The sequence below is a fragment of the Laetiporus sulphureus genome (assembly GCF_001632365.1).
Source record: "Laetiporus sulphureus 93-53 unplaced genomic scaffold LAESUscaffold_7, whole genome shotgun sequence".
Classification (NCBI taxonomy): Eukaryota; Fungi; Basidiomycota; class Agaricomycetes; order Polyporales; family Laetiporaceae; genus Laetiporus; species Laetiporus sulphureus.
In genome coordinates, this window is record NW_024468516.1 from 404,177 (window position 1) to 424,621 (window position 20,445).

At 53.9% G+C, this 20,445-nt stretch overlaps 7 protein-coding genes across 7 annotated transcripts; 3 read left to right on the forward strand and 4 right to left on the reverse strand.

Moving 5' to 3' along the window:
- Positions 1-197: 197 nt before the first annotated feature.
- On the reverse strand, positions 198-4,415 carry LAESUDRAFT_722542 (uncharacterized protein). Its single transcript, XM_040908230.1, has 14 exons — positions 4,144-4,415; positions 3,532-4,065; positions 3,352-3,483; positions 2,903-3,300; positions 2,746-2,851; positions 2,666-2,684; positions 2,530-2,608; positions 2,261-2,474; positions 1,992-2,165; positions 1,857-1,935; positions 1,640-1,805; positions 1,314-1,582; positions 765-1,257; positions 198-704 (listed from the first exon to the last, which is right to left on the reverse strand). The coding sequence occupies exons 2-14, from the start codon at positions 4,011-4,013 to the stop codon at positions 475-477; spliced, it is 2,841 nt and encodes a 946-aa protein (XP_040767316.1). The 5' UTR covers positions 4,014-4,065; positions 4,144-4,415; the 3' UTR covers positions 198-474.
- A 1,699-nt stretch (positions 4,416-6,114) lies between these two features.
- On the forward strand, positions 6,115-8,618 carry LAESUDRAFT_646313 (WD40 repeat-like protein; the record flags this gene model as incomplete). The annotated part of the gene is made up of 3 exons (XM_040903973.1): positions 6,115-7,443; positions 7,506-7,683; positions 7,738-8,618. The coding sequence occupies 3 exons, from the start codon at positions 6,115-6,117 to the stop codon at positions 8,616-8,618; spliced, it is 2,388 nt and encodes a 795-aa protein (XP_040767317.1).
- A 589-nt stretch (positions 8,619-9,207) lies between these two features.
- LAESUDRAFT_695212 (uncharacterized protein) lies at positions 9,208-10,260 on the reverse strand. Its single transcript, XM_040906230.1, has 6 exons — positions 10,135-10,260; positions 9,999-10,070; positions 9,871-9,941; positions 9,739-9,818; positions 9,539-9,668; positions 9,208-9,475 (listed from the first exon to the last, which is right to left on the reverse strand). The coding sequence occupies exons 1-6, from the start codon at positions 10,204-10,206 to the stop codon at positions 9,433-9,435; spliced, it is 468 nt and encodes a 155-aa protein (XP_040767318.1). The 5' UTR covers positions 10,207-10,260; the 3' UTR covers positions 9,208-9,432.
- Positions 10,261-10,343: 83 nt separating this feature from the next.
- LAESUDRAFT_511657 (D-tyrosyl-tRNA deacylase) lies at positions 10,344-11,715 on the forward strand. Its single transcript, XM_040902740.1, has 8 exons — positions 10,344-10,440; positions 10,488-10,550; positions 10,606-10,645; positions 10,697-10,844; positions 10,916-10,994; positions 11,043-11,086; positions 11,166-11,203; positions 11,269-11,715. The coding sequence occupies exons 1-8, from the start codon at positions 10,398-10,400 to the stop codon at positions 11,330-11,332; spliced, it is 519 nt and encodes a 172-aa protein (XP_040767319.1). The 5' UTR covers positions 10,344-10,397; the 3' UTR covers positions 11,333-11,715.
- On the reverse strand, positions 11,368-13,318 carry LAESUDRAFT_695219 (CDP-diacylglycerol-glycerol-3-phosphate 3-phosphatidyltransferase; the record flags this gene model as incomplete). The annotated part of the gene is made up of 6 exons (XM_040906231.1): positions 11,368-11,713; positions 11,776-11,968; positions 12,032-12,575; positions 12,636-12,913; positions 12,968-13,039; positions 13,094-13,318. 6 exons carry the CDS (start codon positions 13,316-13,318, stop codon positions 11,460-11,462), a joined length of 1,566 nt encoding a protein of 521 aa, XP_040767320.1. The 3' UTR covers positions 11,368-11,459.
- Positions 13,319-13,616: 298 nt separating this feature from the next.
- On the forward strand, positions 13,617-16,951 carry LAESUDRAFT_735264 (APG9-domain-containing protein; the record flags this gene model as incomplete). Its single annotated transcript, XM_040910573.1, has 10 exons — positions 13,617-14,332; positions 14,386-14,505; positions 14,563-14,698; positions 14,754-15,139; positions 15,196-15,295; positions 15,352-15,530; positions 15,583-15,847; positions 15,902-16,120; positions 16,180-16,260; positions 16,319-16,951. 10 exons carry the CDS (start codon positions 13,617-13,619, stop codon positions 16,949-16,951), a joined length of 2,835 nt encoding a protein of 944 aa, XP_040767321.1.
- Positions 16,952-17,087: 136 nt separating this feature from the next.
- Positions 17,088-20,405, reverse strand: LAESUDRAFT_511729 (uncharacterized protein). Its single transcript, XM_040902741.1, has 5 exons — positions 20,067-20,405; positions 19,391-20,004; positions 18,506-19,333; positions 17,337-18,449; positions 17,088-17,281 (listed from the first exon to the last, which is right to left on the reverse strand). The coding sequence occupies exons 1-5, from the start codon at positions 20,341-20,343 to the stop codon at positions 17,225-17,227; spliced, it is 2,889 nt and encodes a 962-aa protein (XP_040767322.1). The 5' UTR covers positions 20,344-20,405; the 3' UTR covers positions 17,088-17,224.
- Positions 20,406-20,445: the final 40 nt, after the last annotated feature.

Genomic DNA, 20,445 nt, shown 5'->3' on the forward strand with positions numbered 1-20,445 from the left:
TGATTTCCAAACTATTTCCATATCCAGGCTTAAGATATTTTCACCATTTTTTCATCAGGTTTCCCGTGGAAAAATAAATCTGTGCAGGCTGTGCGACGAGACCTGCCATTATAAGCGAGGGTGCTGCGCAGTCGAGGCGAACGCCGTCCAAGCTCGAATATGCCAAGTATGGCAGCGCGGGCCGACACACACGTGGGTACGAGACGCTGTCCGGTCTTGTCGGAGATGGCAAGCCGCGTGTGTACAATCAAGTCAATTACAGTCTGAGTTCTTAAGCTACCAACACGCGTCCTCGGCACACTAAACATTTACAGGTATTGCCCTATTACGATGCGACCACAAACAAAGGAAATGGAGAAAAGGAAGAAACACGATCTGAACAAATACGTACGTACGGTTGATATCAACAGTGGGCCACAGACATAGAATCACAACGTAGGGTCGGGAATCGAGCAAAGGTGCCACCACCGGCATTCATGGGCTGATGTGCACTTCCGAAGGCGAACGCGTCTGCATGCGTGGCTGAGGCACATTAAACGCACTGTCCGCCTTGTCCGGCATGAACTCCCCGGGCCGACCCTCGCCATTCCGAGATTCAGGCATCGACGGCAGCGGCGAACTCCAGAACCGCGGAGTGATCAGCCCACTACCGCCGGCTCCGTACACGAAGCCATTGCTCAGTCCCTCCAACGTATTCGACGAGCCTACAGATAGCGGTATTTATGAATGACAGGCTCGCAGTAGCTCCGGTGACCACCACTCACCCGGCACAAGGACGCTGTCCCAGAAGTCCGCGCTAAGGATGCTGTCCATGGACAACATGCTCATATCAATCTGGTTCGGATTCGGTGCCATCGTAGGTGGGAATGTCGACATGTCCGCGACAGGGCCCATCTCACCGTTTGCGAAGAAATCAGCAAACGGGTCGTTAGGAGCCGAGGGGGTGGGTACGGGGTTGGTGCTGTGTGTAACGCTAGTCTCGGAAGGGGCGCCTTCATTGGTCATCGACGCTGCGTCGTCGTCAGGCTCAGTCTGCCCATTCACCCCGTTCGTAGTTGCAGCTGCGATGGCGGCGGAAGCACTGGCGATGTTGGGGTCGATCCTGGCCGAAATCAAAGCGCGGAGGAAGCAGCTGTACAATGCGGGGGTATGCAATGGGCCCACAGCGACACCCTCAAAAACGTTCGCAACATCTTTGACAAGCGCGATCGTCTTCTGCTCGTGATCGAGGAACGCCTTGAACTCCGGCCGCAGGTACTATCGCAAGCCCTCATCAGATCAATGACTCAGGTCCCAACGCCGACCATCCTCACCTTCAACAAGCTCAGCACGGCATATGAGCCCTGCACAAACAGCGAGTCCGGTGCATACTTCAAATAATCCAGCGGTCCGAACTCGTCTCGCAGCGCAGTCGTGCACGCGACCGCAGACGAATAACAGCGCGCGAAGAAGTGCCCGATGTCCATCGGAGACCGCTGCAGCGCGTTTTGCAGCCCGAACGAGTTGATCGTGAGCATTGCATAGTGGTAGTAGAATCTGCAGCTCAATTCGGAGTACTTCCGCGCAAACTCGGTCTTCTCGGCTACACAAGGGGTTCATTTAGCGGATAAAGCGGAACGAATTTAGTTACATGACATACCGTTGGCAATCTTCCTGATTTGTAGCCACTCATGTTGCCATGCCAGGAGCTGCGTCTCCATGGTCTTGATGACCAGAAGATAGTCGCAGTCCTCTTGAAGGCCGGAAGAGGTGCTTGCGCCAGAATAGAGGAGGTCAAGACTGCGGGTAAGAATGCGTTGCAAATCCTGTACCGAATTCCAGTGAAAATGCATGAGCCGTAAAACAAATATACTCACCGCATAACACGCAGTGTGAGCATCAGATGGCATAGCGACCTGCGACTGACACCATTGGGGAGCATTACGGATGATGAAACTATTGAAAGGACATTTGAACATTCACAAGGGCAGAGATCGATCAAGGCCACGTACTCTTCTTTGATTGTATAGGGTTTCCCCATCTGCGCGCTGAAACTGCGATCTAGAATGAAGCACAGGATCCACGTCCGTTCCCGATTGTGGATCTCCCTCTCTCGGGCCAACCCCTCGTCCGAGTCCGGATTCGGAACCTCTGTCCTTCGATGAACGTTCAAATCGAGCGCCATACTGCCGGGCGCCAAGCCATAATAAAACCACCAGACCAGGGGCAATAATAGAATGCCATAAGCGATCGAACGGATATTTAGGTCGAGACGACGTACCGAATCCCCATCCCAAGAAGCATCCACGTCCTATCCTGCTCATACCGCTCCACGGGACCACAGCCCCACAGCGTGTTCAGCAGGTATGCCTGGACGACTTCGACGGACTTGTATCCCTTCGCAGGAACATTGAACGCAAGCTTCTTCGCCAGCTCCGTCAGCCTGGGATACAGCTCCGCACGGGCGTCATAGAATCGTGACGCAATCGCACAAACTGTTGCGATCAGAGTCAACGAAAGTATACGGTGGAAGAACAAGAGATCGCTTACTGGTAGTGAGCAAGAATGGAGAGCGCGAGCAGACCAATGCGGGGGTGTGGAAGTCGGGATCGAGGAGGCCGCAATGAATCTGAACATAGCGGTGAGTTTTGTGCCACCGTTGTTTCAAGTAAACGATTGGACTTACGTTCATGTGGTCGAAATATCTGCATTGATGATTGAACCGTTGAATGAATTATTCCATGGCAGTGGATGCATCGTACTCACATCTTGAACAGTGCAATCACTTCTTCTGTACTCACGAAATTCAACATCTCCGGCTGGATCTGTCGCTCAATATACAATCGTCTAAGGGGTAATATGCTCATGGGTCCTGGACAAGGCTCAGCGGACAGTCGTAGGACGACGCTGAATCAAGACTCACCAGGCTTGAAATACAAATCGCTCGCAACGCCCATCCTCGACGGTTCGGACGTACGCGTCAGCAGTGCCGTCGAGGCCAAGTCCGATTTGACTCCAGCCTGTGCACGACGATTCGCCAAACTTGCTTCTGCGAGCAGGCCAAGCGGATTTAATGAGTCGTCTGGTAATGAGGGCAGCTTGGGCGAGGATGGCGGATGGTCTGAGTGGCGGCGATGATGCTGTTTCGGCGATCCTGGCGGGGTAGCAAGAAGAGGATGTGTCTCTCCGGACGGTGGAGGTTGGCCGGGCGGCGAGGGTGATCGCGAGGGCCCTTCGGATGGTGGAGCACCGAGCGAGCGGAAGATAGTGTCTAGTGTACGCTCCATCTTCCGCAGGGAGCGTGTAAGGATTTCATGCTTTCTAAATCGACATTGAGTCTTTGAATGCAAAGCCATACGAGAAACATCTTACTTTGTTGAGCGCTTTCCCCGATTTGACTCCTCAAATATACATTCATGATGCCCAGCCTGACACCTCTTACATGGCGGCCCGTTCTCGGCCCCTACACACTTCATTTTGAGTCGTCGACAGACCGTGCAGGCTCTATGGACATAATCAGAACCATCCATGCGGACAGAGCGATGATCGCACCTGGAGCCACGTGTAGGCTTCGCCTTGGGAGCTTCATCACCTTTCTCAGCAGCCGGACTCTGTCCCTCCTCTCCGTCGTCGTCTTTACGAGACTTCTTTCGTCCATCACCAGTTTGCTGTCGAGGAGAGGCGGGCCGCTTGCCGTTAGTGTTCACGCTGGAAGGGCCCGAGACAGCAGCATGGTCATTAGGGGGCGTCGTCATTGCCTCAGATGCCTGAGAAGAGGGTGAAGACAGATTTGCGGGTAATGGTATATGGGTGCCAGGTAGATGCTGCTGGGATTGCTGGTATGAGTAATACTGGGAGGGGTACATCGACAGGGCAGGGTCAATTGGGATGGAGGACGATGACGAGGGGGAGGGTACAGCTTGGTTCATTTGCTGCTCGCGTGCACGACGGCTTATGGAGGTAGAAGGGTAAGGGCTTTGCTGCTGTTGCCCCGGAGGCACATAGTACCCCGGATAGTTTGAGGGCGCAGACATGGCGGAGAGGCTAGCACGTGAGGATGAGCAATGCTAAACAGTGCTTGGCACGCTTTGAATGCAAAGCAATTAAATTCGCGCGTGATCAGTGTACTGTAAAGGAGGGAGGAGGGGCGGGTTGGATACGTACCGGAACGAGCACTTTGTTCCAGGGGATAAGGGATGAAGAAAGTTGGGGTAAGACCGGCGACGGAGGTGGGGGTTCGCAGCTGAGATCTGACCGCCTAGTTTGGATATGCCACAGTGCAATTGCTGGGAGATCGGGAGGAAAATGATTTTCGGCCGACCGAGAGACGGTCAACCACGACTCGCCAAGTGCGGGGATGAGAGTAACAACGACGATGTCACTGGAGAGAGACAGGCGAGGAGAAGAGGGAACGAGCAGGTAATGGTGGATGATGGAGGGAGGAGAAAGGCATGAGCAGGGACGAGCGATGGAGTGAAGCCCATGTCTAACTCCGAGTGTGGCCTTCTTGCAGTGCGCCCACAGGCGCCTATGGGCGCCTCATGACCAGCGTTCCCACGTGGTTTCCCGTAAGTGGCTAATCCAGAGCAGTCGCTCCCAAATCGCTGCGCTCAATTACTAATTCTCCCTTTCGCACGAATCGCAGTCTCGTAATTTACAAAGGAACAGACACCGCCGGTGGTACTTCTCGAACTGAAGACAGCCCTATTCAGCACCACGACCTTGCGGGTCGTTCCGTGAGGCGGTGTGCCATGACGGCGACTGCGGTCCGAACTCTCGCTTGCGGCGTAGCATTGGTCATGGATTGACGCTGCGCTTGCAGTGACACTGCTGCATTCGAATCGGAGTCGTCAACACGGCGTGAAACACTACATGCGTTAGTTGTCTTCACCTGTCACATCACTCGATTGCCAATTCACCTTTATACTCAGGCATAGCCGTCGAGCTGCCTATGCGAGGAGAGATCCTGATGGATTTGCCAGAAATGTCAGCCAGTCCAATCGCGGCGTTTGGTACGTATACAGCGACAGGTCGACTTCGTAGAATGATAGGCTCTGACATTTAGCCTAACATCTCGTGGGAGGTTTATCACTGATCGTATGCTGTGGACTGGATTGACCCATTGCGCGAACGCTGCTCCGCGTGTTGGCAGATTATCGAGGATTATCATCGTGTCGCAGAGTAGCATGTCCCTTCTGACAGGTCCCATGGCCATTACTCTCAGTGTGCCTGTTCCTGCTCGAAGACATCATCAGCATACACCGAAACTCTTGTGAGCAAAACACACACCACGTCATTCGCTGCATATGTTGCAAATTCTGTATTCTTGTTGACGAAGATTGTATTTGTATCATCGATGAAGACAGTGCCCATGCCACCAATGTGTTCGATTTCGAGTCCTGCGTATGATAGTATACATTTCCCGTGGACACCATCTGAGTAGCTCACGCGTACGTTCAAGCTGCATTACAGATAACCAAGGTCACGATGCAGCACCGGAATCAAACTTCGACTCCAAACACCGTGCATACTTCGACGAAGCGATTGAAATAAGGCGTTGAATGCCAGTGAAGACAATGAGAGTGTGCTGATATAGCTCAGAGTTACTTAGTAGGTTTTTTGCTCGACTGAATGGGCCTGCAGCGCGACCGAAACGTTGTGGCCAACGCACTGCTACAAGTGATTAGCGCCTGCGGAGAGACCGAGAAATTGAGAGTCCGCCGAGCGCGCTTTTGCCAGGTCCTGACGCGGTTCCAGTTAACGTCCCTCGCAAGCTTCCTCCTAGCCACCAGCTCAGGCCTGGTGCCCCCTCCCTCCACTTATCCACCATGTCGTCCCACCACCGGCCGTACATCCAGCTTGCGCCCTCAATCAACACCACCACGTACGTGATACATTCATTCTTGCCCTTTGCGTCGTCTGACTCTCTCTCGCAGCGTGGTGACAACAACCACCACGACCACAACATACGCGCCCATCCCGCTGCCACCACTCCCTGCCCCATCGTCCCCCAAAGACTCTAAGGTATATCCATTGTTGAATGCGCACCTTCCGCGGTCGCTTCGCCAATTTCAGCTCGAGTTCCCAGGCGGATCAAGAGCAACGTTCCGCGATGGCGAAACAGGCGAGGAGGAGATGCAAGAGGAGGAGGAGCCCGCAAGCGGTCTAGGTTGGCGGATGCTGAGACGCGATGAGGACGTCGAGGGGCAGCAAGAGGTCGGCCTGGCGGAGGCGATTGAACGGTATGGGCGTAAGAGGTCGTTGGTGAACGAAAACATGATGGAAGGCATCGAGTCCATCCCCGGGTTCATCCCCAGCACACCACCGCGCAAGAGGTCGAAGCCGGCTGCTATATCCACTATTCCACCAATCAATGCAGCAGCGCCGCCCTCCCCGCTTCCCTCTCCTCATGGCTCACCACGACCCGAGAGCATCTGGCCATCAGCCCCGCCGAGTGGGCACTCGTCCCCTCAACCACAAGAGGCGCCCATCCAGCCTGATGTCTCGCTTGCTGCTCTGCTCTCCCTCCCCGCACTGTTGCAGCACTACTCTAGCCTCCCTCCTCAGCTGCAATCCCACGTCTTGCTCACATTCTTGCGTCACTCACCATTGTCCGTGCTGCGAACCCTTCACTCTATCTTGACGCCCACACTTGCGCGAGACTTTCTCACTCTCCTCCCTCCAGAACTTGTCTCGCATGTCTTGAGCTTCCTTTCATTCTCGGACCTTGCCCGGGCCTCGCGTGTGTCCAAAGCCTGGCGTGCCATCATCGATTCGGATCCTGTACTTTGGCGCGATCTTCTCAAGGGAACGAAGATCTGGTTTGGACGAGGTTCCGAGATCGCGTTTGCCGACGCCATCTTCGCCCGACGGCGGCATCAGAGGTTGCCTCCACCCGGCGCGCTGCCTTTGCCCCATCCTTACAAGATCTTGTTCAAGTCACGACACCTCACGCGTACGCGCTGGGTGCATAATCAGAACCCAAAGCGCCTTACTTTCACTGCCCATGGTCGTTCGGTTGTGACATGCCTTATCTTCTCGCACGGGCGGATTATTTCTGCGTCCGATGACCACTCGATACGCGTCTTTTCTCCAGTCACCGGCGAGCTACTCCGACAATTGACAGGGCACGAAGGCGGCGTGTGGGCACTAGCAGCGACGAAGAACACCCTGGTCAGCGGGTCCACAGACCGCACAGTCCGGATCTGGAACCTCGCGTCTGGTCGCTGCACACATGTGTTTGGAGGCCATACGAGCACCGTCCGATGTCTCGCGATCGTCAAACCGGAATTGGTAGACGTTGAGCACGAGGGTGGTGTTATAACTCAGGAGAGATGGCCAAAACGGCCGCTGATCGTCACCGGCAGTAGGGACCATTCGCTTCGGGTGTGGGCATTACCCCGATCTGCCGATAACGAGTACAGGTATTTCGGCGCGGACGAACACGATGTGGACCCATCAGAGGTAAGGCTGCATTCACTATCAGATGCTGTCAGGCGTGCTGACCAGGGAAGGTGTGGAAAAAGGAGGACGCCGAGGACAATCCGTATCACAAGCTGCACCTCCAAGGTCATGATCACGCAGTTCGTGCCCTTGCAGCACGCGGCCGGACACTTGTGTCAGGAAGCTATGATTGCACGGTAAGGATATGGGACATCATCACTGGGCAATGCAAGTATGTCCTCTATGGACACACACAAAAAGGTGCGACATGGTGCACATCTATCGTCATCAGTATATCTGACTTTACCACTGCAGTGTACAGCGTGGTGCTCGACCTGAACCGGAAGATTGCATGCTCGGGGTCCATGGATAGTACTGTCCGGGTGTGGAATCTGCGCACTGGGCAATGTCAACACGTACTGACTGGACACACGTCCCTCGTCGGTCTCCTTGGTCTCTCACCGTCATACCTAGTCTCTGCTGCAGCCGATTCAACGCTCCGAGTATGGGACCCAGACACCGGCGAGCATCATCACACGCTTGCGGCACACAACGGCGCGATCACGTGTTTCCAGCACGATGAGTTCAAAGTGCTCAGTGGCAGCGATGGCACGCTCAAGATGTGGGACATTCGCGACGGGTCGCAGGTGCGGGACCTGCTCACGGGCATTGTGGGCGTGTGGCAGGTCGTGTTCGAGGGCCGGTGGTGCGTCGCGGCGAGCAACCGTATGGACGCGACCGTCCTGGACGTGTGGGACTTTGCGGAAGAGGAGGGCGACGAAGAGTGGATCGGCGAGCCGCCGGGTGGGATATACGACGAGGACACGGAATACGAAGAGGACGATGATGCGATCGAACAGGCGGAGGTGGACGCAATGGACCAGGACCTGGACGCCACCATGGGCTCGGACATGGACGATGCGGAGCTGGACGACCACGGGCTGGAGGACTCAGAGGACGACCGACTCGTGACCTGGCTTCATACACCAACGGATATGGATGAGCATATGATGCCGGAAGCGGGGAGCTCGAGATATGGGATTGGCCGTAGTCGGAGCCACTCGTTAGATTCAGGGCCGTCGGCTTTATTCCATAACGATGGTGTGGGGCCATCATCTCTCATGCGGTTCCCTCCATCGAACGATGAGACACCAACACGGCCGCGCGTACGCGATATGGGCTCTCACCTGCGGTGACGATTGGCACCTCCTTTCCATTCCTGCCGCACGTAGTGGCTGGGCGTCAAGCAGCAGTCTGACTGCATACATTCACTTTCTGGCCACAGTACATGTCCTTACGTGTTGTCCTCCGTATGTTATGTCCACCGGATTGTTCGCATATGCGGTAACCCCCCTCTCTCCCTCGTCCGTTTCTATTCCATACAAACTTAATATTTAGGTATTGGGACCATTAGCATGTTCGTTGTAGACATCGCAGTTATCAAAGTGTATGTAAGGACATAATGCATCGGCATGATACCGCCAATGAACTTCATACTGCCGACAGGCGGATTGGTTGCGGATGCGAACACTACACTTGCCAAATTCGGTATGTCTCGGTCGTGTCATTCAAGGTGGCCACCGGTGTGCAGGAGAGGCCCTCGTTGAGTCGCAATATCCGGCACTAGCCTTCATAAACATCCGCAAGATAGCAAGCCATACTCAGAGAACCCAAGCGTACTGATGGGGTTCCTCACATAATTTGGGTACTGGAAGCCCAGTGACCATGCGAATTACAGGGCCCCATGTAGACAGCGGTGTTTACTGACCGAGGCTTCATTCATTTCGTGTCTAAATCAATATGACCATCATATTGGGGAGTCACGCCTTCAGCTATCTAGAGCAATACTTGATATTGATCCGGGCTCAATCACGCCAAAATGCAAGCCGCATTCGCGTAAATGATCTCGCCACTTTTCATGACCGGCACAGCAAAGTACAAGGAGCCAACCGTTGGAATATTGTCATCAAAGTGAAAAGCACAGGCTGATATGCGATCTCTGGGGAAGCCTCATACGACACGGGCCTTGTGGATTTTCACATCTTCGCGTGGCCTGCAACGTAAACGAGGCATGAGCAACAACCTCTCGAGGATATTACTTTCGGTGTCTACTCACCTATCTTGAGCATCAGTGGCAACCGCACCCAGTCTCTGCAACACCCTCATCCCTGAGCTAACGCGTCCAAAGATGGTATGCTTGTTGTCCAGGTACGGCGTTGGTGCAAGCGTCAGGAAGAACTGAGAGCCTAGTGAACAGTTCAGGGTCCAGCGCACGCAGGATTATGCGACGCAAACTGGTTCAGCGGAAGTACTCACCGTTTGTGTTGGGACCCGAATTGGCCATTGCAAGAATCCCCGCTCCTGTGAATCGCAGCTCGGGATGGATCTCATCTTCGCTGGTTTAGCACGTAAATTTTTACATGTGTGCGCGAAGAATAGCAATCGCACAATTTTTGCCCGTATATGCTGGTTCCACCTCGTCCCGTACCCGTAGGGTCTCCTCCTTGCACCATGAAGTCCTACGGGCATACCAGCACACGTCAGCACCAGTTCTAGTGTAAACTCTGTTGGCTCACGGCAATTATACGGTGGAATACCAGACCATTGTAGTATCCCCGCTTTGCCAATTCAGCGAAGTTCTTGCACGTCTAAGCACTCAAGGTTGGCGACATGAGCCGAGATGCGCGCTAGATTGTAGGTTCAAGAGCTTACTTTAGGAGCGTGGTTCCAGTAGAGCTCCAATTGAATGTCGCCCATGCTCGTCTCGAGTACAACGGATTCCATGATGGTAACTTGTTCTCGGTGGGTGGGTAGGACAGGTGCAGGCGGGTGGTGGCGGTCACGGTGCAAGAGAACGATCACGATGGGCGTCTGCTTCGAACAGATGATGTGGCCACAATGATCGAGATCCCGTGAGATCGGCTCTTTCGCGACCGCCATCTTGAAATTCGGAGACTCTCGGCAAATCGAGTATCATGCGGGCGGTCGTGCAGCGCGTAAGATCTGCGTCAGTGACAGGTAGTTGCATCTTTTTCGATTAATGAATTGCATGCTGATCGTCGTAGTTGATAGTGAGGTTATCTCGTCAATCTCTCGAGGCTTAATGGTCCTCGTAGGGATTGGGAAAGGTCAATTCCGTTCAGTATCAGCTATTTACTTCAGCTGACCATCTACACAGAACAGACGACACTCCTGTCGATGTCGAAAACGTAGCAAAGAAAATGTGAGAGCGGACTTGTCCCTTCGGTCTCGGAGATCTGAACTATCGTCCAAGTCTCAACCTGCGAATTTTCGACGATGGATCTGGAGCGATGTGGAAGAAGAGTGTGAAGGACATTGATGGCGAAGTGCTTTGTGTCTCCCAGTTCACACTGCTCGCGAACACCACGAAGGGAAACAAGCCAGACTTCCACCGTGCAATGGTATGAGCCTGAATTTCTTGCTAAACTTCAAAGTATATCATGACGCTGACTTTCCTACTCCGCGCATGCAGACCGCCGAGTCTAGCCGACAAATGTACACCTCTTTTCTAGAGAGGATTTCAAGCATGTACAAACCCGAGAAGATCAAAGGTACGCTATTATTTGACCGACGCCTACGCCTACTCACTCCGAACGAAGATGGACGGTTTGGCGCGATGATGAGCGTGAGTCTCGTCAACGAGGTGAGCTTCCGTCTGGCACACTTGCCATTGTGCCGGTCCCGCAACTGACGAATTTTGCATCTTTCCTCACTCAATCCAGGGCCCCGTCACCCTCACGCTGGACTCGCGAAAATTTGAGTATGTGGACCAACCTCCCAGCGGGTCCGGAAGTGGCGCAAGAACTTTTCTCACTCCCAAGGCAGCTCCAAGCGGCGAAAGAGTGCCGGAGAATGCAACGAGAGCAGAAAGCTACAGCCACCTTTCTGAAGAATCAGAATCGATAGAGTCGACAGAATCAGAATCGTCAGAATTCACGGAATCGAGCATACCTGAGTAGTGGATATAAGTAGATAACTACACGAGCCAGCTGTAAAGAATAATGTACATATATTCACTACAAGCGATTGCACAATGCACTCGCCAACACCCACGATCCCGGCCGCACACTCCGCTCCGCTCCCTGCCAGGCATGACCGTGGGCACGCAACCTGTCCACTTCCTCCGCGAGACGTTCCTGTAGTGCGGGCGCGGTCGTCACCATGACAAACGAGAGCTCCGTGTCGATATTGGCAGAGCGTGAGTTTAGGTTGGTCGAGCCGAAGATAGTGAGGACCGGATTTGATAGCGGCGTCGGGCGGAGCCAAATGCCTGCAAGCGTCGGTGGCATCAGATGAACAGTGAAAGAGGACGGTGGAGGTTTCTGAACGAACCTTTGGCGTGATACGTCCATCCTTTTCTTTCCCATTCGCTTAGCTGCACACCACTGCCAGAGGCTTGCTCTCCTTCATCGTATGTCCACTCACGGTTCGCAGCCCGGACCGCCTTCATGAAGCGCCGCTCAAGCACAGTGTAACCTTCCGGTATCCGTCCCGAGACACCCTTAGAACCGTAGAAGCCGTTGGCCTGTTAGATATGCGATGAGCGGCCTGATAGACACGTCGATGCATGTGAAAGACCGAGCTGTACCTTCGGGCCAGCGGCCACAATCCGACATGCCACAGGCGAACGGACGATGAGGTCTTGATAGGGCTTGTACAAACCGAAGTATCCGCTTGTAAGGTCCATCAGAGGGCCAGAGTACGTTGCTGAGGGTGGGAAATCACCCTTGGACAATTGATTGAATAGCAAGCCGAGACAACGCTCCTCCTCTCGGATATCAAACTGCCCGGCTTGGATAATCGGCATCACCAGCACGTCGGGCTTGTCGGCCTCTTTCTCATCGGAATCATTGAGAACTGTCTCGATACTTTTGGAAGCATCCGTTATATGGCCATTTTGGAGAGTCGTGAGCAATTTCTGTGCTTTCGGCTCAAAGTGGTGCGGGTGCGTTTGTTCATCTGGCCAATGCAGAACATACTGATCCTTGTCCGATGATGACGGTAGAAGGGAATACGAGAAGGTTGAAGTCTGCTGCAGGAAGGAAAAGCAGTACTGAGCCAACGCCGGCTGCCCAGTGAAGCTGATGTAGCGGTCCTGGCGATTTGTGAAGTAGGAGGTATTCAGATTCGCGCTGCGTGCCGCATCAGGCTGAGGGACAGCGCCACGGCTACCAAGAGACGTACTTCCTTACCCGGAGATTAGTACGTCGTCATCCGCGCCGTAGATTTTCGCGTGCCAGGTCCCACCCCACCCCTCGTTGAAGCGGGGTGGCATGATCTTGGCCATCAGACCCTTGAGCTTGGGACTTCGGAAAAGCCAGACATGTACGCGGTCAGGAAAGTCTTGGAGCAATGGAAGCAGCAGATTAGCGGTCGACAAAGGCTCTGGGCGCGTGCAACGGTTGTAGTCGAGATGCATGTAGACTTGCAGTGCAGGGTTTGCGACTAGGGAGGCGCGCAGAGTATTGACCTATAGCACACGGTGACAAGATGATCGACCGAGGGATTTTTGAGATCAACACACCAACTCAAGGTCCTCAGATCCGATGTACAGTGAGGATATGAACAGCCGTCGCTTAGCCCGGCGGATCATGCTCTACACGACCAAGGTAAAAGACTCCACTGTATGCAGGGCTGTCGGTCCACAAACCAGTAAGCATTGGTAGAACTCCTTGGGCTGGCTCATGATCTGAACAGCGGAAGAGTGCACAGGAAAGCATGGCTGCCATTTAGCGAGCGCATATACGAACTGGCGAACGGAGGAGTCGATAGGAGAGGTCGATATATGGCGGGCTCTCTGGGCGAGGACCTTTCCCGAATGTGTGCCGCTGCACCAGTGCAGGGCAGTCTGAAAGCAGCACACTCCGACGGACATGTTGCTGCAGCAGACGCGAGACAGACGCGCGAGGGTTGCCGAGGTCACGCCTCCACGCGATTAGTCACTCCCAGGTCACAAAGTGACACACCCGCACAGTACGGAGTGCGCCACACGTTACACTAACCGTTACGTCTTACGACCACGACCTGTAGGGACGGCAGTGTCTGTGCCTCCTTACCTCTGCTCACTTCGCTATTCTGCGACGACGTCCTGCTAGGCTGACATCTTCGGAGACGCAACCATGTCCTCGCCTCCTGGGCCCTCGACTTCTCGCCCACTTACTGCCTCGCGCTCTATGCAGGGTTCGCAGTCCATTTTTCCTGGCGCAGGTAGCTCGCGACCGTTCCTTCACGTGCTGAATCCGATGGGCAAGAACTACAAGGGCTACGTGCAGGCCAATCAATCAGTACTGGAAGAAGAGGAGGAAGAAAATGATGACGGCGACCTCGAGGCAGGCCACGCGAGTCGCAGCAATACGCCACACAGCTCGCATAAATCAAGGTCTCATGGCAAGCGGCGTGGTGCATGGGGTGGAGAAGCATCCGAACTACATGTGCTGAGGCCAAATATCCGGCAAGCAGACCCTCAGCAGGATGAGTTCTCGTCCGATGAGGAGGTCCCGCAGAATTTGATGATCGAGGCTGTCTCTCCCGGTGGTCGCAAGTCGGCAGTTCCTGCGCTGAGCTCTAAAGGCAAAGAGAAGGACACGCGTAGGAGACCGCTGTATTCGACGTCACAGAGGCAGACACCCCCAATTCTCCCGACTACTGTGAAGGGGACGTCTGTATCCACCCCTCCTCGGCCATCAGAGATTGACGTGGAAGAGGCGAAGGGCTCGGAGCCGTTACAAGGATCCCATCCCAAAGTGATGCGGGGCTTGGATGCCCATGAACGAGCGCTGTGGAATTGGGTGAACGTCTATAACTTGGACGCATTCCTCCAAGAAGCATATTACTACTACGAGGGAAAGGGGATATACAGCATTGCGTTGTCTCGAGGATTGAATCTGCTGTCTGTACAGTTCATTAATGGTATTTTCACCTCATGCTCACAGTTATGCGTAGCACAGTCGGGTTCGTGATTGGATTCTCGACGTTCCTACTGGGTTGTGTCGACTACTCTCTCATACGATCCAACAAAGCTACCCGATTAAGTGACATAATTGTCGACCGCTGCGTGTCCAGGTGTGTTGCTTGCATTGCGAGGCACTGTTCAGCTGATGTTCACACTATTCTTGCTAGATTTTCCGGCTTTACATTCCTATTCTTCGTGCTCTTTACAGCCTTCTTCGTCTGGCAGATCGTCACGTTCGCTTTGAGTACTCTGCGTCTGGTGGACATGTACCGGTTCTACACATATCTCCTGCATATCCCGGACGTGCGTACATCCTCTTATGAATCTCGTGAAATTCACCTTGTATGACACACCATAGGCAGACATTCAAACAATCTCTTGGCCAGAGGTTGTGCGGCGCATCGGCGCGATACGCGAGGACAACCCCTTGACCGCGCTGTCATCCACTGGTGTAGGCCAGAGTGTCAACGCGAAGCTTGATGCTCATGATATCGCGAACCGGATAATGCGTCAAGAGAATTATCTCATTGCATTGTTCAACAAGGAGCTATTGGATCTGCGTGTCCCGCTTCCGCCACTATTCAAACGGTTGTTTGGTACACAGGAAGAGGGGAAGGGGCGTGTGCTTACTCGCGCTCTAGAGTGGAATTTGCGCTTCTGCTTGATGGAGTACCTCTTTGACTCTAGTGGAAAGGTCAGGAAGGTATTCCTGAAGTCAAGGAACCGAGCGGCATTGATTGATGGGTAATATCCAGTGTGTTCATTGTATGTTTATTTTGGCTGACTTGTTACCCGTACAGATTGCGGAGGAGGTTCATCTTCATGGGCATACTGAACGCTATCTTTGCGCCATTCATTGTCTTATATCTGATCATGTATTCGTTCTTCCGATATTTTGAGGTAAGAGAAGTTGCCCGAGCATTTTGCGAACTGCGCATAAATGCCGCTTCCTGCAGGAGTATCACAAGAACCCTTCAAGCATAGGCGGTCGGCGATACACTCCCTTTGCGCAATGGAAGTTCCGCGAGTTCAACGAGCTACCGCACCTGTTCAAACGAAGACTGAACGAATCGTATCCAGCTGCCAGCATGTATATAGGGCAGTTCCCGAATGAGAAGTTGACCCTCATCATGCGGTAAGACGTATGCCGTCGATACATATTATGTCTTTGACATATCTGTCCGCAGCTTTGCAGCGTTCATCGCGGGCTCTTTTGCCGCTGTACTTATCCTAGCCTCTGTGGTCGACCCCGAACTGTTCCTCTACTTTGAGATCACGCCCAACCGCACTGTAGTGTTCTACGTCACCGTCTTCGGCGCTATTCTAGCGGTCGCGCGAGGAATGATCCCTGAGGAGAACAGGGTATTTGATCCCGAGTTGCTCATGATTGAGGTGATACAGGATACCCACTACATGCCGGACGAGTGGAAGGGTCAGCTGCATTCAAAGAAGGCACGTCATAATCCTTGTCGCTTGGACTTCATTGTTTTGACATACTTATTGCAGGTGCACGAGGAGTTCGGCGAGCTGTTCGCGATGAAGGTTATGATCTTTGCGCAAGAGTTGCTCTCGGTCATTCTGACTCCGTTTGTGCTCTGGTATTCACTTCCGCCCTGCGCACCTGCAATCATCGACTTCTTCCGCGAATTCAGCGTACATGTCGACGGACTTGGATACGTGTGCAGCTTTGCTGTCTTCGACTTCCAAAGGCATGGGAACGTCAAGGTGCGTATTCGCAACTGTATTTGGTTGCGCGGTGCTGAAGTCCTTTTTTCTCCTATTAGTTCGGTGCGCCTACGAAGGCTCAGGACGAGCGGCTCATGTCGAAGCAAGGGAAGATGGAAAAGAGCTTCCTTAATTTCAAGGTACGCATACTTGCTTCGTACCTCATTGATGCATTCTCATGCTCTCTGGCATGCTCAGGCCGCCAATCCAGACTGGATACCCGCAGATCCTACAGGGTCCCTCTATCTGAACCGCATCGCAGACTTCAGCGCTGCGCACCCCGTCGGACTCGGACGACGCCGTCTCCTGCGTCGCCCATCCGACTCCGGCAGCGCACGCCCCGTGTACGGACAGGAGAGTATGCTAGATACCACCTCGCCACAGGATGCCATCGACAGAGACCGCACGCTCAGGCAGAGCCAAACGTCGGCGCAGGGCATGAGAAGACGGGGAAGCGTCCTGATGCAAAGCACGCGGGGGCCATTTAGTGGGCCTACAGGAGTATCGACGATGTTCCAATCCGCCATGGGCGCAGAGCTCGCGCAGACAGCCATACTGGAGGATTCGCAGAGTAGCGTGATGCCGGCGCCTCCTGCAGCGGCCGCGCCGTCAGCGAGTATGATCCCGGAGGAAGAGCTTGCGCACGATGGTGGTGTGGGGAGTATGCTAGGCGAGTCCTATGTCGATGGGCGCCGGCCGACGGCGAGCCAGGCGCCAGCGGAGGAGGACGAGGAGCCGGTGGATGGTGGGGTGCTCGGGTTGCTGGCACAGATCTATGGGACGGGCGCGAACGTGAAAGGTAGAGGGAGAGGGCCGCCGAGAGCGATATGAGTTCTGAGGGCACTAGCGGAGTATCTATGTACTGTGTCGACGGCAGGTGGCGTTGTTGTAGTAATGATGTATCACGTTCCATGATGACCTGTTATCTTGCATGGCCCGCACTCAACATGTAGTGTATCATGCCCACCGTGTCAATGTATCTATCCTGTGCATCAGAAACCCATCCCACATTATCATATGCGCTACCAGATACAAGTTGTACATGTGCAGAAAATACAGCAACCCTGTGACGATGAGATAGTTCATAGATGGAGAGAAAACGGGTCAGAGACATTCTTGAAGTCCTGGATAATGAGTGCACATAGCATGATCTTGGACTTCCTACACAGACAATGTATCAGGGTCGACGAATTTGCAGAATGTAAGAATTGCTTACCTCGGGCGATGAAAATATAGCATTGCACATCGTTGCGCCGGGGACGTCTGACACTTCCGTATATTGACAGACATAGCGGATATCGGTTGCCGCCTCATCGCCAGTGGATTGCTCAGATAAATGCGATGGAACATGGACGTTCTCCTGAGCAACCTTCAACTCTTCAATCTCCTTCGACTTCTCGCTCTCCTCGGATTGCTCAGACAAATGCGAGGGAGCACGGACGTTCTCCTGAGCAACCTTCAACTCTTCAATCTCCTTCTTCAACTTCTCATTCTCCTCTCTGAGCATCGGCTCCAACGCAGCGCGCCTACGCACATCATCGTTCGTCCGCTCGTCCTTGTCCATCAGCACCTTGCACAGCGCCTTCAACTTCTCCACCTCCTGTTGCAGTCTGGCGTTGTGGTCTTTGAACATCCCCTTCACCATAGGTAAGCCATCCTTAAGCTGGCCGGCGGTGAGGTCGAGCTGCCGCTGCAGCTCGTCTCGTTCCTTGCTGACATCAGACGCATGCACTGAGGCTTTACCGTAGAGATTCCGGAATAGTTCGCGATCCTTCTCCGCATCGGCCTTGCCCTTCTGCAGCTCCTCAAGTAGAACTTGCTGCTCCTGCAGCCTGCCTTCTAGGACGGATAGGTCATCCTCCATGCCGGCTTGGCCCCGCTCGAGAGTCTCGATCAGTGTCTGCTGCTCTTGCAACTTGATCTCCGCGACTTCCAAGTCTATGATCGCCTGCTGCTGGAGTTTCTCATATTTCGTCTCTAGTGTCTTGCATGTGTTGTTGAGATCGAGCTTCTCAGACTGCAACGTCTCCATCTTGAACTTCAGCTGCTCACATTCCGTCTCTAGTGTCTTGCATGCGTTGCTGAGATCAAGCTTCTCAGTCTGCAGTATGTGCGTCTCCATCTTCCGCTGCATGACTTCTATTTGGAGCAGGCCAATCTGTGTTGCCCTCTGCTCCACGGTGAGTAATAACTCCTTCAGCTGGCCTTTCAAAACTGCTATTTCCAGTGATTGACAGTCTGCATCCGCGCGTTGTGTGGAAGTAGTCTGCTGCGACTGATCTGAGGTCGTCACCGATTTCAAAAGGACCGTGCTCTTCTTTGCAGATAGCTACGTAACTATCAGCTTGTGATAATTTATCATCGACAAACACATTATATACTAACCTGCAACTTGGCCGGTCTTGCTTCCTGGAGGGGCCCAGCTTCCCACTTGGACGACGACGGGAGTTCAGGACCTAACGAGAGCTCAGCGGGTTCCGAGGTCGGTGACCGTCTCTGGCCTTGTCCGCCAGTGAGGTCCAAGTACGCGCCCGCCATTTCCTGCGCAAAGGTATCCACGGACGTACGGTGAGACTCCAGACTGTTTGGCACCAGAACATCTGCGGTGCTGTGTGGGACGTGGTCAGGAGCTAGCTGGAACAACCAATCGTTCTCTTCGACCTCGTGTGGGCCAATGTCGCCCCCAAGACCCTCGTGAACAGAATGACTGGCAGGAAGGTCATCAGACTCATCATCCCGGTCATCTCTCGCAAGAGCATTACGGCGAGCTTTGGCTGCATTCTGATCTGCAAGCCGCTGACCATGCACACGTAGAATCTCGTCATCCCGTCTTGACGCAACCTGCCGTCCTTTACCTTTGTCCCTGGCTCTTTCCTTCCCCTTGCGAATGACAAAGGCTACTGCGGCCTGAGTGCCCTTCTCCGGGGAGCTGAACTGCTCGATCGAGCTGAGTGGCTCCTCAGGCTCGGGCTCCTCGACTTGCAGGTATGGGCGAAAGACAGAAGGAGATGGTTGAGGAACCGGCCGTAGTACTTTCGCGGGCTTTCGACCAATGACCTCCTCCTCTCCCGGTTTCTCGATCACAGGTGAGATATGTCGAGCGGAAAGGGGTCGATCGGATGAAGGGCGGCGAGGGGATTGTGTTTCAGGAACGAATTGGTTCTTGCTATAGTCATCCCGCGCATTGTCTGCGTCGAGCACATCGAAATCATTCTGCCAGTGGTTGAGGTTGAGATCTCCACTTAGACACCCATTGTTGGGTTCACTCGCCTGATTTTCAACATGTACATTCATCGCTTCCTCCCATTCCAGACTATCAGCGACAGGAACTAAATCTGCACTGTGCATCGCTGCTGAGCTCGAGGCCTTAGCCTTCCGCCTGACACCTCGAGGTGGACCAATCTTAGTGACGGGAGATGCATCGACACCAGATTCCATGGCAGAACTCGAGGACTTCTTTTTTGTGCGAACACCCCGAGGAGGGCCGGTTTTGAAGATTGGTACTGCAGGAGGCGATCCTTCAGAATGTTCACTGCTCCCAGAATCCTCTCGCTTCCTCTTCTTCCCCGGTATCGCTGTGCTAGCAAACGTCCTCTTGTTGGTGGAAACTGGAGGTGGGGGGACTACTATCTCGACCTGCACCCTGCGTTTCTTCCTCGGTGGTTTAATTTCAGCAAGATCCGAGACATTCCCATCCTGCACCGTGTTAAGAGTCTTACTGCGAGGTCTAAGTCCGCCTGTGGTAACCTCATGATCCACAAGTCGTGACCTTGAAGAGCTCGCCCACGCGTTCGGTAGCGTCTGGCGACGGCTTGTGGACGCTCTCGCCAACGCGTCAGACTGTCTTGTCGTCCTTGACGAGGACACGGATGAACGAGCCTTGCCTGAGACAACATTCGCTCAACTGAGACCCGCAGTGACTCAGACGTAAATCTCGTAGACTCACTCTTCCTCTTCTCCGCCCGCTTCTTCTTCCTAGCTTGCTTAACCTTCCACTCATATATCAAATTATCCGTGCAGTCGTGCTTTCCCACCCAGCTTGGGGCCCACGGCTTGCCCGTCTGAGGGTCGACGCCGTCCCATCTGACCTTGTACTGATTGCCGCGCTCAGCGAGGATCTCTATCGCGTCATAGAGCTGCTCGTCGTCATTCTCTTGAGGGATGAACTGGGTCTCATACTGTGGAATTTCGAGAGATGTGGCACTAGCAGAATCTGAGTCCATGGCGAACACGGTTGTTCGGAGACAAGGGGATGCTTCGTGTTTGTGGCCAAGTGGTAAGAGCCACATTGATCGGCGCGATCGAACGGGTGCTTGGTTCCAGCG

Excerpts from the sequence above, each read along its gene's own strand:
- LAESUDRAFT_722542 (XM_040908230.1), bottom strand. The coding sequence starts at position 4,013 with ATGTCTGCGCCCTCAAACTATCCGGGGTACTATGTGCCTCCGGGGCAA. Across the intron at positions 2,166-2,260 it reads CTTCTTGGGATGGGGATTCG|TATGGCGCTCGATTTGAACG; the intron begins GTACGTCGTCTC and ends GGCGCCCGGCAG. Across the intron at positions 1,583-1,639 it reads AATCAGGAAGATTGCCAACG|CCGAGAAGACCGAGTTTGCG; the intron begins GTATGTCATGTA and ends CCCCTTGTGTAG.
- LAESUDRAFT_695212 (XM_040906230.1), bottom strand. The coding sequence starts at position 10,206 with ATGGAATCCGTTGTACTCGAGACGAGCATGGGCGACATTCAATTGGAG. Across the intron at positions 9,819-9,870 it reads AGCATATACGGGCAAAAATT|CGAAGATGAGATCCATCCCG; the intron begins GTGCGATTGCTA and ends GTGCTAAACCAG. Across the intron at positions 9,476-9,538 it reads GCCACTGATGCTCAAGATAG|GCCACGCGAAGATGTGAAAA; the intron begins GTGAGTAGACAC and ends TTTACGTTGCAG.
- LAESUDRAFT_511657 (XM_040902740.1), top strand. The coding sequence starts at position 10,398 with ATGCGGGCGGTCGTGCAGCGCGTAAGATCTGCGTCAGTGACAG. Across the intron at positions 10,551-10,605 it reads CCTCGTAGGGATTGGGAAAG|ACGACACTCCTGTCGATGTC; the intron begins GTCAATTCCGTT and ends TACACAGAACAG. Across the intron at positions 10,845-10,915 it reads CAGACTTCCACCGTGCAATG|ACCGCCGAGTCTAGCCGACA; the intron begins GTATGAGCCTGA and ends CCGCGCATGCAG.
- LAESUDRAFT_511729 (XM_040902741.1), bottom strand. The coding sequence starts at position 20,343 with ATGGACTCAGATTCTGCTAGTGCCACATCTCTCGAAATTCCACAGTAT. Across the intron at positions 19,334-19,390 it reads ATGTACATGTTGAAAATCAG|AATGATTTCGATGTGCTCGA; the intron begins GCGAGTGAACCC and ends AACCACTGGCAG. Across the intron at positions 17,282-17,336 it reads CTATATTTTCATCGCCCGAG|GAAGTCCAAGATCATGCTAT; the intron begins GTAAGCAATTCT and ends TTGTCTGTGTAG.